Source organism: Equus przewalskii, chromosome 3 (genome assembly GCF_037783145.1).
Source record: "Equus przewalskii isolate Varuska chromosome 3, EquPr2, whole genome shotgun sequence".
Taxonomy (NCBI): domain Eukaryota; kingdom Metazoa; phylum Chordata; class Mammalia; order Perissodactyla; family Equidae; genus Equus; species Equus przewalskii.
The window spans coordinates 53,480,783-53,496,706 of record NC_091833.1 but is presented as its reverse complement, the minus strand read 5'-3'; the positions used below and the strand labels follow the sequence as shown (position 1 = coordinate 53,496,706).

The following is a 15,924-nucleotide window of genomic DNA, read 5'->3' as shown; positions in this document are numbered from 1 at the left end:
AAATTTGAACTATACCCTTTTGTACCTCCATGATTAAAAAACACAGAAAAACAGGTTATTTTCAGACCTTTGCAAGATATGTCCTTTTACAACCATACCACGCCACACCAAAGCATCTTGAACAAAATAAGTACTTTCAACCTGAAATGACTCCTTTATACAATATAAAGCTTTTTTCATATATTATGCAAGAAGCTAATATGTATGCATTTAAAAAAAATTAAAATAATTCAGAAAAGCAGAAGGGCAAGACTTTTTTTTCTTTTTGAGGAAGATTAGCCCTGAGCTAACATCTGCTGCCAATCCTCCTCTTTTTGCTGAGGAAGCCTGACCCTGAGCTAACACCCATGCCCATCTTCCTCTACTTTATATGTGGGATGCCTACCACAGCATGGCTTGCCAAGCGGTGCCATGTCCACACCCAGGATCTGAACCAGCGAACCCTGGGCCACTGAGAAGCGGAACGTGCGAACTTAACCACTGTGCCACCGGGCGGCCCCAGGGCAAAACTTTTAATTTATTCCTTTCACTCACTAGCCCACTTAACCCTTTGATAATTTCATAGATTGAACTTGGCAGTTTTGTGAACAGATTTCCAGGCCTTCTCTGTGCGTCTATAGACTAGTTATGTGCTTGCTGTTATTGTGAACATGGTATCATACTTATATAGTATTTTGAAACATACTTGCTTTTTTCCCCCCTCAAAATGTACCAAGGACTATTCTTCCATGTCAGAATCTATAGATTTACCCATTCTTTTAAATGGCCGCATCATATTCCATGGCATGGATGCTCCATACCTTATTTATAATTTCATTATTTATGAACTTTTAGATTCTTTCCCTTTTCCCCTATTATTTAACTGACTTTTGCATTACCTTTTCTTTTCTTTGTCAGGGTTACTTTGGCTTTCATTGGCATCAGTTTGTTGGTTATGGGAACTACACTGGTCGGGCAGCTGCCGGACAGCAGGTGAGCGGTTTCCTTCCACCCAGATGTAAATAACATGGTCCCTCTCCTTAGCTGTGTCCACAGAGAGAATGTTTGTTTGATTCCTGTGTATTGCACCAATTTATGGCCTCAACACACTTACTAAGGTCCTGCTTATTTCATATTCATGTTTGATTTTCTATCATACTTTCATATAAATTGTAAGAAGTTGTTTTTTTCAAGGAGGAAATGAAGAGGAGAAAGAAAATGGATGGAGGAACTCAAGGAAGGCAGGAGTCCTATAGTTGTCAAGCTCATAAGGCTGAGACCAAAGAAGCTTCAGCTTATTTTGGTCAGAAATTTATCGTGATGATCTAATAGGATGGGAGCTATTTTCCACTAGAGTTTTGTCCTAAATGCCTCAGTGAGACTATAAGAATTGAGCTGGGCTTGTGTTTCGGAATACAGTATGCTGCTGTGAAGGGGCACATTGAAGCTTTCATTGTCATTTTTCTTAGGAGTGCCCAGAACTGCACAATAAAGTGATTTCTCTTTTCTTCAGCCTCAAAAGCTGGCTGAGTGAACTGGTCCACCTGACTTGCTGCCGGATCTGTGTGCGATCCCTCTCCGGTACCATTCATTATCATAACAAGTGAGTGTCTGCTGGCTTGTGCCTGCCTTTCTCTAGGTAAATCCAGCATGTGATTGACAGGAGAGCCTTGCAGGTGGGTGGGAGGAAGCAGGTGAGGTAAGAGTACTTCTAGTGCGTTCATCCCTGCCGGTTAGAGTGTCACAGACGTAACAATGCACAAAAACGCTTTCAAAAAGCAATCTGTTCGCAGTAACAAATCTGTAACGATGCTTCAGCATTGGCATCGATGGTGTGCACGCCAGGCCTGTGCTTCTCCTGGTCATCCCTATGAGGCGGGTGCTGTTATCCCATTTTATGGGTGAAGCGATGGAAGCTCTGGGATTGGTTATCTGGGGTCACATAGCTAGGAAGTGGCAGGGTCAGGGTTTGAGCTGGGTCTGGCTGACTGAGAAGACGGAGAAGCTGACAGGCCGGTAGTGTGGTGGAAGGAGGACTAGCCTGGGAGCCCGGAGGCCTGGTTTCTAGTCTCAATCCTGCCACTTCTAAAATTCCATAGCTGAACCTTGAAACAGAGCACTGCTTTCGGCTTCCCTCAACACTGATCGCAGAGCATAAAGGTAGCCCAGTGAAGGTATTAGCTGAGTGAGAGTAATTTTGGTTGTTTTGAATTATTTTTCTTTTAACCCAATTTTTTTTTTTTTTTTTTTTAACATTTAACACATTGTTTTAAAACTTCTAGGACAAGCTTCTCTTTTTTACTGACTGGATCTTTCTGTCTCATTTCTAGAAGGGAAACATTTTGTCATATGGCTTTACCATATGTTACCAACATAAAAGGCCTCTTACATTTCTAAAATTATATGATTTTGTGATTGGGCTGTGAGTTTTGGGGTGAGGGGTAGAAGAAAATGCTTTGCTGGAAGTGTGATCAGAGGAGATACCTTCTATAGAAAAGGTGCTTCATGACATAGAGAGGAGTTAATGACTTCGTATAGAATTTTTCCAGTTTTAAGGAAAATGCGCTAAAGTTGTTATGCATTTGATTCTCTCTCTGCTCTGGATAGGCCCAAACAGAACTACTTTGCTTCCATAGTGTCAAATACTGGTTGAACCTCTAGGTCAGAGGTCAGCAAACTAAACTATGGGCCTAGAGGCCAATGGTATCCTGCCATCTGTTTATTGTAAATAGAGTTTTATTGGAACAAAGCCACTTTCATTCATTTACATATTGTTTGTGGCTGCCTTTGTACCCAAATAGCAGAGTACAGCAGAGTCCAATAGTTTTGATAAGGGTTGGCTGGCTTGTAAAGCCTAGTATTTACTATCTGGTCTATGACTGGAAAAATTTGCCAACCTCTGCTTTAGGGGGATAGGAGGGAAGAAACTATAGTACATTTACTCTGTCGATCACCATGAAGCCCTTAAAAGTGACGCTTATGAAGATTGAAATAATATGAAAATACTTATGATAAAATAGGTGAAACTTACATATCACAAAATTTATTAATTAAAGTTAGGGATCTTTGTAATTCAGTATAGTATTTTAAAATTGTCTTTTCATCATAAAAGGAAAATATGATCATTACAAAAAAACAACATAAATATATGTAAAGGGAAAGTCCTCGTTCCTTCTCCTGTACCCTTCTCCTACTTCCATCATACTGCCTAGAGATAACCTTTTTAAGATGGGCCTGCGTACTTTGAAACTTTATTTTATCTTATTTTTTTTTGAGGAAGATTAGCCCTGAGCTAACGTCCCCCACCAATCCTCCTCTTTGTGCTGAGGAAGATTGGCTGTAAGCTAACATCTGTGCCCATCTTCCTCTACTTTTTATACGTGGGACGCCTGCCCCAGCACAGCTTGACGAGCGGTGCATAGGTCTGCACCTGGGAATCAAATCGGCAAAACCCTGGCCACTGAAGTGGAGCATGTGAACCTAACTGCTACGCCACCAGGCGAGCCCCTCAAAACTTACAGGATGAATGTCTACATGCTATTCTGCAAATTAGTGGCCGTTTTTCAAGGTTTGGCATTTACCATTCTTTGCAATTGCAGGCAGTACAGACCCCAGAAGGGAGGCATTTGTGTTGCCAATCACACCTCCCCGATAGATGTTTTTATCTTGACAACGGATGGATGCTATGCCATGGTAAGAGCAACTCACTGAGATTTCAAGTAGTTGCATGTTTTGTGGATTGCACAGACTTTTAATTTATTTTGGCACAAATTATAAAGTGAGTTTTGTATTAGAAAGTGACTGGGTTATCCTACTGTAGCTGTGTGAGTTATGTAATATATTTACATGAGGAATAGATAGTGCAAGAAAAAGAAAGGCCATAGCCATTCTATTTAGAGTGGTAAAAATACTAGCTTACGAGATGTAGACGTATGGAACTGGACAGGACTTTATAAAGTTGCTTCCACCTTGCTTCTAAAATCCCTTTTAGAGCGCAACGTTTAACAACACTTTGAGACATTAAAGTCTTCCTCCTTCGAGCTGCACAAATCCCTTCCCAGGCAGTTAGTTCTGTCTTCCTTCAGCAAGTTGTATGCAATTAAAAAAAATCTGGCTCTTTGATGAAGATCAACCAAGAAAGGCAAGTATTTATACCACATCAGCTGTCTCAGTTTTTGCCTACAGCCCCAAAAGAAAAGTGAAGAAAGGAAAGGAAAACCCAACAACAAACCACAAAGCCCACTGTAAAATCAAACACCTCAAAAGACCTTATGGTGGGATGAACCCCATTCTGACATATTTTCAGATCTCTGTTTTCTATCGCCCCTAAGAACTGGGCAAGATTTCTTGCATCTCCTTTATGTATGTCAAGTAAATTTTGGAGGATAATCAAAGATGTCCTTTCCTACATGGTGGTAAATAGGACCTAAGGTGGTGTGTGGAATAGAATGAGGGAAAGGAGTCCTGGGGGATCTTCTTTTCATATCTTATGGTGGTGGCTGGGGTTTCAGAGAGAGAAGATGGATTTTATTTCACTGTCAGCTGCCGTGACTGACAGTCAGGGTCAGGTGTGCTTTTCTGGGCAGGCCTTTGAAGGGAGCCATTATTGATGAAGTGTAGGAGAGTGGGGGGTGCAGACACATGTACCAGTATGGGACTCTTCCTGGGTTTTACCATCATTGAGGGGGTTTTGAAGGCCTTTGTAAAGACTCCTAACTCATTGCCAGAGATCTAATCTGTCTAAAATATAAGTTCAGATATATAACTCCTGGGCAACCACATCTTAACATATTGTTAAGTTTTCTCTAAGCTGTGGAGCTCTTTCTGAATCTAAGGAAGCTTTAACCACCTCTCCGAAAAGACTTATGGGAATTGGTAGTTCTTAACCTTTTTTAGGTTAGGAATCAGTTTATAGTTGTGTACCCTTTTTTTTTTTTTGGAAACAACAACAAACGTGCATCATACAAACACAATTTTGTGTATAATTTCAAGATGCTTATGGATCCCTGGAAAGCCCATCCAAGGATCTTGACATTAACAATTCTGGATAGATCCCCAGCACAGTTCTGGGTGTATATGATAATTTCCTGCTTTTATGTGGACAAGCACTTTCACATCCTTTATATTTGACCTTCCCTGTGATCCAATGAGTTCAGGGCTGAAATTTTGTTGTAGATGAGAAAGCAGAGGTTCAGGCATGCTAACCAACTTGCCTAATCATGATTTTGTGTTTCTAAGACCATATTCCTTCTGTGTACTGATCAACAAAGAGTTGAGTATAACTCATTTGTGACTCAGGGCCTCAGAATTTTGTTGGCATTTTCCATGCTTTAGGATCATCTATAACTGCAATTACAGTATTAGCCAAGGTTTAGAAAAGCACAGTACCTGCCTACTTTCCAGTGGGTGGAGTGAAGAAAGCTAAAGCCACTTGGATTTAAGCATCTCCTTTTTTCACAGTAAAAACCTCATTTCCCAACAATATCAACATATTTACTCATTTTCTCAATTCTATACTATACTTAAAATTGTTTTAGAATTGCTTCACCTGTTTCACTACAAAAAAACAGATGTTGTAAAGAGAATTCAGTGTATTTTGCAGTCCTTCTTGGTACCCCACCCAAGATGGCGGGTGTGTAGTCAAATACTGTCTTTGTAAATTTCTTGGATTTTTTCCCCCACTTCCTTTAGTGTCTTTCTTTTATTCATTTGAAATACAGATGGGTTCATTTGTTTCAGTTTGCTGGTCCCGTCTTTGTTGATTTATTTTTTAAATATGTAGGATATTAATATGCTTCCAAATGTCAAAACTAAACAAAAAAAGTATACTTGTAGAAGTGTCACTCCCTCCCATGTCCATTCTACCCTATTCCCTTGTACCCTTGTAGCTTTCCAACTTCATTGGTTTTGGTTATCCTTTCTTTTTGTAGCAATAAACAAATATATGTGTATATTTCCCCTTCTGTCTTACACAAAAGGTGGGATATTATATTTGTTCTTTTGCAATTCACTTTTTTCACTTAACAGTATCTCCTGGAAATCACTCCTTATCAGTGATAGAGATCAACCTTATTCTTTTCCCAGCTGCATAGTACTCCCATTGTGTTTATGTATCATAGTTTATTTGTCTAATTTCTTATGTTTGGACATTTAGGTAGTTTCCAATATCTCACAACTACAAGTAATGCCACAATTAAAACCTTGTGCACATGTATTTTCATTTCATTGGAGGTATATCTTCAGGGTAAATTCCTAGAAGTGGAATTACTGAGTTGAAGGATAAATGTGTGTGTAGTTTTGATAGATATTGCCTGATTTCCTTCCTCAGCTGTTATAGTCTCCCCCATCCCAAGCAATGTATGAGAATGCCTGTTTCCTGTAGCCTTGGCTCAGAGTGCATTGTGAAGCTTTTGAATCTTTGTCAGTCTGATGGGTGAGTAATGGTATTTCAGCGTAGTTTTAATGTGCATTTCTCTTCTCTTGACTGAGTTGAAAGACCTCTACCTTTTATGGGTAGAGAATAGCTAGTGTAGCAACATAGCTTAAAATTCAAAGGTGCCAGAGGACACTTTTTGCTTATGTTTGGCTATTCATGTCCTTTAAATAGACTTCAGTCAGTAGAAGAATGCCAGTCTTTTCTCTGAGCGGGGAAGAGGAACTTACTAGCACTTAAAAAAAAAAGGCTTTCTTTGGCCAGCTGTGCCTTTACATTTCTTTCTTTTGCTCATGGTCCTTCCAGGTCGGCCAGGTTCAAGGTGGATTGATGGGAATTATTCAGAGAGCTATAGTCAAGGCATGTCCACATGTGTGGTTTGAACGCTCAGAAATGAAAGATCGGCACCTGGTTACTAAGAGGTAAGCAGTGACATTGGGGTGGCATCAAATCTGATACATCTTGGCCTTCCTGCCAAAGAAGGCAGAGCAGTACCGAGGACTAAAACTAAAACTAATAAAACTCTATTTGTGGTTGGCTTTTTCTGGTGAATCACATCTTGGCTAGATTTTTAAAAATTTTAATTCTGTAGTCATAGTAGGATATATGATGAGGTTAGAAGGCCCGTAAGTTTATATTGCTGTGACTTAGGTTTAGTCCAGCCACTGAATTTTCAAAGTTAACAATTACTGCCTTGCAAGTTGAATAATTGGTAACTGCTGAATAAATAGATGGTTGACTAAGTGTTTGCTGAATGAATCTACCTAGAGACAGACAGAGCTGGTGTTCTTTACTGAACGGGAGAAGGAACCTCTGGCTTGGGGTAGAGATAAGCTACAAGTAACCTTTGCTGCGAAACAGCTTTTTACCTGAGGCCGTTATTGGTCATTGCTTCTCTAAACCTGAAGTGGGCCACGCTCTTAAGAGTTAAATGAAAAGTACTTGTTGAAATCTCTTTAAGGTTAGGAAAATTATTCCCCATTTTGAGACTATTTAGCCATGGGACACTCTGGCGGCTGTTATCTCCCCATCTCAGCCATACCACCTTCTGATGAGCAGTTGCAGTTGGGAATCTAAGGCTGGCTGCAGCGAGGACAGGACCTGAGGCTGGAAGAATTTCTGTCATTCTCAGCTTTAGGATGCGTCTTTCCCAGGAACGTTCAGCCTGACTCATTTAAAGAGTCTTTTTATACCTACTGGCCATAAGACAGACAGGTCCAGCAATCAATATTCCCATTTTTCAGATGAGGAAATATAAGTACACAGAGAAGGACACAGAGCTCATGATACAGGGGCTCCAGAGCTCGGGTCACATGACAGCCTAGCATTCTTTTTTCAGAGCAGGCAGAAGGCACTGAAAATCACTCACTTTGAGATGAGAGAACTTGAAATAGTGCAGATATCTTTAGAGTTTTTTAGAAAGGGACCGACTTGAGCTTATTTCCTTTACTTATATCTTATGTCTGTTCTCCTTCTTGCTTTGCAATATATTCGTTCTAGTTAAGCATAAAGAATACCAAAGAGGATACCCACCTCTCTCTTTTTAAAGGTAGAATTTTGAGCCTTTGTTTTTCTTCACAGACTAAAAGAACACATTGCTGATAGGAAAAAATTACCCATATTAATCTTCCCTGAAGGTAAGAAGGGAGACTGCCTGCTAAGCTGTGGTTGGGAACAACAAGCACCCACTGTGGATGAGGAATTGGGTGGTTCTAGGACAGGCATTCGTAGTCCAGTCCTTTAGGAATGGAATGGCCTTCTCTGAGCCGGTAATTCCCTGCTTTCTTTTGAGATTTGATGGAAGTCATGGGACCTTTTTGATCTTGATTTAGATATGATTTGAATATTTAAAATTATTTTATATAAGAATAATTCCTTTTAAAAATTTGTTTCAAAACTGACTGCTTTTAAAAATATTTGCGACCACTCCCCCTGCTCCCCGTTCCCCTGCAGGAACTTGCATCAACAACACTTCAGTCATGATGTTTAAAAAGGGAAGCTTTGAAATTGGAGGAACCATACATCCAGTTGCAATTAAGGTAAAACAGATATCCCCCCTCCTCCCCCAAAAAGGGCATGACTTGGCAACTTTATTTTGATATAACATCAAACTTAAAATTTGCAAGAATCAGGAGCATTTGCATACTCTTTACTCAATTCACCAGTTGTTTACATTTGCCGGACTGACTTGATCATTTTTCTCTCTCTCTGTTGATATACGTATAGATGTGTCCTAGGTGCCTGTGTGCCAGGCCAGTGCCTGAGTACTGAGGACAGTCATAAGCAAAACAGATACTGTTACTACTTCCACCTGCCTTGCAGTTAAGAGGGAGACTTATTTAAGAGTCCTGTAAATAGCCCTCTGTCGTAGCACTCTGGGGCTCTCGTCAGAGGAGTTAGCTGTCCCCAGTCACTTTTTTATTATTTCCGTGAAGTGAAGTAGCTTCTCTTTTTTTTGGAATCCGATAGAGTTGTTTGGCCTGCCGCTTTGAAAACATTGGCATGGACAAGAGAAGCCACCACTTAGTTCATAACTGGGATGTGCTTTTTTCTTTTTTCTCAGTATAACCCTCAGTTTGGTGATGCATTTTGGAACAGTAGTAAATACAACATGGTGAGCTACCTGCTTCGAGTGATGACCAGCTGGGCCATCGTCTGTGATGTGTGGTACCTGCCCCCCATGACCAGAGAGGTATTCCTTCCATAACAGCTGGTCTCTGCTGCTTTATCTAATAAGATGAAGGCGAGACAACCTTCTCCTGAAAACCTGGGTGTCTCCCTCCCTCTTGTCAGCTAGAACTAGACTGACTTTCTATTTTCCCAGCAAATGAGTCATTTAAAAAAAAATGTATTTAGCTTTCTTCAATTAGACCATTTTATATTCAGAGACTCTTTTCCATAATATTTTTTACAATTGCTATTGGTTTATTGAACCTACAGATATTATGGAGTGTTGTAACTTGGATGAGACTGGGGAGGAAGACATTTCCTCTACTCACTCTAGGCCCTTCTGGCCAGGCTGTGAATTAAATTGACAGGAGACAGAATAACAGGAAAATCAAACAAAGCTTTACAACATGTATACATGGGAATGACTCAGGAAAACTGAGCAACTTGCCAAAATGGCAGAAGCTCTCACCTTAAATACCATCCTCAGCTAAAGACAAAGGAGGATGTTGGGGGTGGGGGGAGTCAGTTATGGAGATTACCAGAAAAGTATAGTAAACAAGACTTAGGTTATTATGCAGATTTAAGTTCTTGCCTTTTGCATTGATCAGAGTTTTTAGAGAGAAGGTCATCCCCTTCTTCTTGGTACAGAGAGGGAGACACCTTTACATATGGAGCTTTCCCTTACAAATGCAAATGTCTCTTGCAAAGGGTGAAATTCCACTTTTCAGAGCTTATCTGCTGTCTGCAGTTTTTAAAAGTAACCAGCCCAAAACAATCCTCACACCAAAGAGGCCCATTTTGGGGTGGCCAATTCCAATCCCCTATAAGACTAATAAAGAGCACAGTAAATATATACACTTGATAAAAAAAATTAAACAATACGGTACTGCATTTTCTTGATAGAACAAATGATATTTACCATGACTGACTGAAACTAGAACATATTTGAGCTAAAATGTGAATCTTATATTTTAAAACAAATCTAAATGATTATGAGATGTTTTAAGACATTATTTGAAAACTCTGTCACCAGGGTGTGCTTGTAATTATTTTCCCCCCAGGAGGGAGAAGATGCAGCCCAGTTTGCTAATAGGGTTAAGTCTGCTATTGCTGTCCAAGGAGGACTGACTGAGCTTCCCTGGTAAGAAATTTTTCAGGAGTATTATCACTTCTTTTAATTAAAAAAAAAATCACTTTTAATAATGTCATTTATTCTGCTAGTTACCTGGAGGTTTAGCTGAAAGTGACAGTGGTTTATTCCAAATAACAATGGCTTCAATAAGATAGCACTTTATCCCTCTCACTTAAACATAGGCAGTCCAGCTGGTGTAACAGCTCATTCTGTATTGTTCTCCCATCCTTGATGTGCTTCTGCTTCATGGTCCAAGCTGGCTGCTCCAGCTCCACCCATTGTGTTCGGCAAATGACTAGCAGGGAAGAATTAAAACACACCCATCTCTTTAAGAACACAGACTAGAATTTGGACCTGCCATTTCTGCTTGCATCCATTGGCTAGAACTCAAGTCATATGATAACACCTAGCTGCAAAGGAGGCTGGGGAATGTAGGGTTTGTTCTGAGTGGCCATGTGTCTAGCTAAAATTTAGGGTTCTTTTGCTGAAGAAGAACATGAGAATGGATTTGGGGGTAGGGAATGGACCCTGGGAGGCAAGGGGCAACTTATAGGCTCGTTTGTATTTAGCTCTAGCTCTAGCTATATTAAAGAAAACTTAAAAACTTGAAAGGAAGTAAGTAAAATATTTTAGTTATAGATAACTATGGTTTTAGTTTTTTGGTTATTTGTGTAAGGAAGATTGAATGTAGATGTGTGTGTTAGTCTGCTTAGGCTTCTGTAAGAAACTACCATAGACTGGGGCGCTTAAACAGCAGAAATGTAATTTCTCACAGTTCTGAAGGCTGGAAGTCCAAGATCAGGGTGCCGGCATGGTGCATTTCTGGTGAGAGCTCTCTCTCCCTTTTGGCTTGCAAATAGCCTTCGTCTTCTTGCTGTGTGATCTCTTTTGAATACAAGCTCTCTGGTATGTTTTCTTATAAAGGCATTAATCCCATCTTGAGGGCCCCACCCTCATGACCTCAAGTGAAGCTAATTCCCTCCCAAAGGCCTCATCTCCAAATACCGTCATATTGGGGGACAGGGCTTCAGTATATGAATTTTGTGGGGGACCCCAACATTTAGTCTGTATCAGTGAGGGTTAACTATACCTACATTATAATGGGAGACTCAATTCTTACACACGTAGTCATTCTGTTAGCAAGGTGGCATAAAACAGTCCATACTTCAAGTCCTATAAAGTCCCTGCTGTGCGCCATTTTTGGTGTTTTGAAAACACTTTACATGAAAAGTTCATGGGAGGCAGTTGTAGCAGTGTGCTAGGAGCAGGACTTGGCTCACTGAGTCAGGCTGTCAGCCAGGCTGCCAAGAACATCTGTACCTTCAGAGGGACCTGGGACTGATCAGGCATTAAGCCTCTGGAAGAAGGGCTCACTAGATTCTTGGATGCTTTAGTGCAAGGGTAGGCAATGTCTCTAAAATATTTTATCTGTTCGCCTATCTTGGATACAACTAATTTCACCAGAAAAGCCTGTTTCTGGCATCCATTATGCTAATTAATGAGCCACTGATTTCTATAATGAGACCCCATTTCTAAAATTCATTATGCTAATTAACAAAGCTTGGGAAGTTGATGGGCGATAAAGACAGCTGAAGCCTGAAGTGGCACCTTTGGAGGATGGCCTTCAGATTAAATGCTTGGCTGACCACCCCTGGAGCATGAGTTCTTGTTTTAGGACAACTGACTGGCCCTAAGGTCACGACTAGGGTTCTGATAGGTTACGACTAACATTTGTATTTCACTATCTAAGCTGGAATATGTGAAACTAAATGACAGATATCGTAATACCATGAAATGATGGGCTTACCAATGTTCTGGTTAAGAATGCCTTAGTTTGGAAATGCCCTGGAGGTCATGTTCATTTGTGTAACTGGCTTCCTCTCCTTGTTCGTTGATTTCTATTCCTTACCCACCCTCTTCCCTGACATCCCAGCCCTGCTCCTGCCCTGGACCATCATGAAAAGCTGGGAACTTGGGATCCGTAGCCTCAGACACCAAGGAAAGGAAGAAAGCCTTTTGAGAGATAAAAACAGACTAGGAGAGTCAGCCACAGGGCAGCCTCCCACAGACTGACTTAAACAAAATCTGTCAGAAATGATCCCCAGAGTTTTTCAATTTCCTTTTCTCAAGGCCAGATGCAATTTTATAGTAAATCATTGCTTTTAATTACCTAACCTCTGCTTTAAAAAGAAAATAGACTCACTGTCTTTCCAGATGTATTTGTCATTCATCCGTTGGGTGTAAATTAACGTCTAGATTGGTTTTTTCCCTAGATTAAATGAGAACTTAATTGTATCACCTTAAACTGGCTTTTATATGTGACTGCTGCCGTCCTAAGCAGTAAGATCTGCTGCTGTTGCAAAGGGGAATTGGGTAAAACTTTGAAATCTCTCGGGATGGCAAGTCACAGCTGGGGTGCTTAGAGCAGTGTGAGGTTTACTAGGGGCTTGGGCAGGAGAGTTGTGTAAAAATAACGTCAGGATGCTCAAGGGCAAACATTACTAACTTTTAATTTTGGCCAGTATCTCAGGAAAGGAGGAATGGCCTTTCCTCTGTCTCTCCCTCCCTCCCTTCGTTCTTACTCTTCAGAATTCGTGTAAATGCTGTGAATAGTTACACGCAGCTCATTTGGATAAAGGAGGCTTTTGTGGACGTTTCTGGAGACCTAACAATAATTTATAACCTTGTTTCATGGAAATTTCTGTCGTTGACCCCCTGGAAGATTTGTGGATCAAGGTCTGTTTTAAGGTTGAGGACTTACCAGAGGGCCGTGTCTTAGATTTGACTCCAGAGGCCAGAACATTGCAGTGGGCTCAGGTTGGCATGTTTGTAGGTCAAGTTCTGTCTTCATGGCCTTGAGTTCACTGGCTAAACTATGATCCATTCATCATCATCAGAGAGCACTTGGTAAACATTTGTACTTAACTGGGTTAAAATTAAACAGGCACTGTATGGTAAGCAAGTTCTCAGTCCGTGCTCTCCCAGGAGTTAAAATCGAAAACATTAGATTAGGAGAGAAGTAGTGGCCCCTGTTAGTCCAGGCTCCTCCCAGCTGTTCCACTTTGTTATTTCGTTGTGTTGCCCAAAGAAGGAAAGGCATGCGGAGTACTTATAACCCAGGCAGGTCTGTGTTTTCACCACCCCAGAGAAAGTTCAAAGATTCACAAGCTCTGAATGAAGGAATGCTGCTTACATAGCACAACTACTGGTTGAATGGAATATTTGATTTTGTTGTTTGTTTTATTCTCAGTCTGTTTTGGAATACTGAGGCTTATCAGTACTTGAAATATATAGTGCTTTGAATAAAAATACAATTTGTTAGACATAGGATTAGATTTGAATCATGGTTAACCCATTTATCTTTAAAGAATTTACCCACCTATATACAGTACCCTCACCAGTTCTTGTATGTGTATTTTAAATTTTCCATATGGCTTTCTAGTAAGACGTAGGTCAATTGGATGAAAAAACTAGTATTTTGCTTTCCTTGGGGAAAAAGATAGGTAAACAATCCTAGTTTAATATAGAGTTAAAATTCTGAATACAGCAGCCCTAACTTCTAAAAAGAAATTGAGTGGAGATGTTATTTTTTGTTTTAACCAACCATGAGAGAGATTATTCCTTCTTCAAAGTAGCACACATCTGATGAGTGGTAGAGCAGAGACTGAAATCTGGGTCTTTCTGCTTCCAAATCCAGTGTCTTTGTCCCACTGCTGACCAGCCACTTATGTGTCGTGGCACCACACACCACGTATTGATAGGTAACCCTTTTAAACCATTGCTGGGAGTATCTTTTATTTGTTCACCTTTCTATTCCCAGGGATGGAGGGCTGAAGAGAGGAAAGGTGAAGGACGCCTTTCGGGAAGAGCAGCAGAAGAATTACAGCAAGATGATCGTGGGCAACGGGTCTCTCAACTCCGAATCGAACTGAATGCCACCCTGGAGACAAAACTTGGCTTCCCAGAATTAGCCTTTAGAAATGGATTATGGTTTTTTTCGAGGTTGGGTGGGAGAGGGTAGGGGGTGCTGTTTTGTTTTATTGTTTTTTTTTTTTTATTGTTAATCTTTTCTACAGGATGATTGTCTCTACCTCTTTACGCCAGAGGCAGAACCCACCAGTGCCCCTTTTGGCTTTTGTTGTTGTTCTTATAGCATTAGCCTCATGAATTATGAGGGAGTTCACTGAGTTTAAACGGATTCTGCCTTTGGTAAAATGATTATGTCATCATTGATTGAATGAAATATTTGTTCAGGAGAAAGTACTTCTAAAACACATTTAGGACTCATTGCGTTTGGAACTCGGTGACATGGCAATTCTCAAAAAATACCCCAGACTCTTCTGCTATGATTAGCTTTCTCACTCCCTTCCCTCCCACTCCCTTCAATCGCTTGAACAGGGGGATCACACATCTGTGCAAGGTTGCTGTCATGGTTATGTTCTACCCAACACAAATGGAAGGTTGTGTTGAAAAGAAAAGTGGAGGACGGTATTTAGGAGAAAGGACAAATTTGTGACCACCTGATCTGAAAGTCTACAGCAAATGTAATTACTTTTTACTAGTGTGTTAGAAGGGAAATACTATTCGGTGAACTTTACCAAAGAAAAGTGAGTCCAGGTTACTGTGTGTGTACATTTATATGTAGGCAAGTTTTAAATAAACACTTTTTAGCCAGCAACTGGTGATAAAGTTTTTAGTTTTCTTTGATGTATGCTGTAAAGATCTGTACCTAGTGCCTCTTCCATCTAGTGATTTGATTTTGTAACAAAACACATTTTCAAATAGGAGGAGCCTTTAACAACAGCAACAAAAATCACACAGAGTATCTCCCACCCGAGTGTGAATGAGAGAAGTGTGTGCATAGCCCCTCCCCCGCTACCCATTTGTGATTTATGTCAGAACCTTCCCAGTTCTTCAGCAGAAAAATAAGTGGTAAAATTTCCTTTTGGGAACTGAGCCTTAAATGTTTTAAAGGGGAAAATGAGTGTTTCCCGACTCACGCAGCATAAGCAATGTTTGAGTGTTATATCTCTTCTGGTACCCATGTACAGAATGTGAAACTGTCTTGCAGTGAATATAAATAAATTCTATATTTCTAAATGTGTGCTGTCTTATTTTCCCTTACCTCTGCCCTCCTCTGGTTTTAAGTTAAATTCTTTCTTATTATGAACAGGGATTCTTTATTTTTCATTTCAATGACATGGTTAGATTTTATTGGACTGGAACATCTAGGAAGTGAGAATGTGAACCACTGGTTTGGGTTTGTTTTTTCTTCTTTTTAGCCTAGTTATCTGGACTCTGACCCTGTGGACTCTGCCTTGAGCAAAGTCACAGGCTTCCATTACTTTGCAGGTGAACTCTGGCAACTCTCTCTTAATTATAGACACGCGGGGCATAGCATCGTCAGTATATATTCTTCTTATCGATGAATTTGATCCCAAAGGAAAATTTGCAAACAGCCTACCCTCATGGTCAGCTGCTCTTCTGTTCTCATCCTCATCCTTTCCCCCTTTGTGCTTGCTTTAAGTTTTGCCCCCAAAACTCTACTGGGGGTGATCTTGACTGAAAATCAGCAAATCCAAATATGTATGTTGGGGTGACTCTTCGTCTTATTTATTTTTTTCTCAGAAAGAAGAATTCCTTTTTTACTTTTCACATTCGATATAGCTTGAAGTAGTAAATCCATTTTCTTAATTAGCGGAGTCCTCAG

General features: G+C 40.3%; 1 protein-coding gene and 1 long non-coding RNA gene across 8 annotated transcripts in view; one reads left to right on the top strand and one right to left on the bottom strand.

Moving 5' to 3' along the window:
- GPAT3 (glycerol-3-phosphate acyltransferase 3) overlaps positions 1-15,314 on the top strand; it is a 54,280-nt gene extending 38,966 nt beyond the window's left edge. For all 7 annotated transcript variants that reach the window (XM_070612703.1, XM_008517202.2, XM_008517201.2 and 4 more), the window contains exons 5-13: positions 898-972; positions 1,493-1,582; positions 3,579-3,672; positions 6,719-6,834; positions 7,994-8,049; positions 8,366-8,451; positions 8,976-9,104; positions 10,144-10,223; positions 14,035-15,314. In XM_070612703.1, coding sequence (XP_070468804.1) covers positions 898-972; positions 1,493-1,582; positions 3,579-3,672; positions 6,719-6,834; positions 7,994-8,049; positions 8,366-8,451; positions 8,976-9,104; positions 10,144-10,223; positions 14,035-14,146 — 838 coding nt within the window. In that variant the 3' untranslated portion in view covers positions 14,147-15,314. The remainder of the gene's footprint in view (positions 1-897; positions 973-1,492; positions 1,583-3,578; positions 3,673-6,718; positions 6,835-7,993; positions 8,050-8,365; positions 8,452-8,975; positions 9,105-10,143; positions 10,224-14,034) is intronic.
- Positions 10,277-13,204, bottom strand: LOC139082286 (uncharacterized). The gene is made up of 2 exons (XR_011538127.1): positions 12,976-13,204; positions 10,277-10,509 (listed from the first exon to the last, which is right to left on the bottom strand). It is a non-coding gene; the product is annotated as an uncharacterized lncRNA (long non-coding RNA).
- Positions 15,315-15,924: the final 610 nt, after the last annotated feature.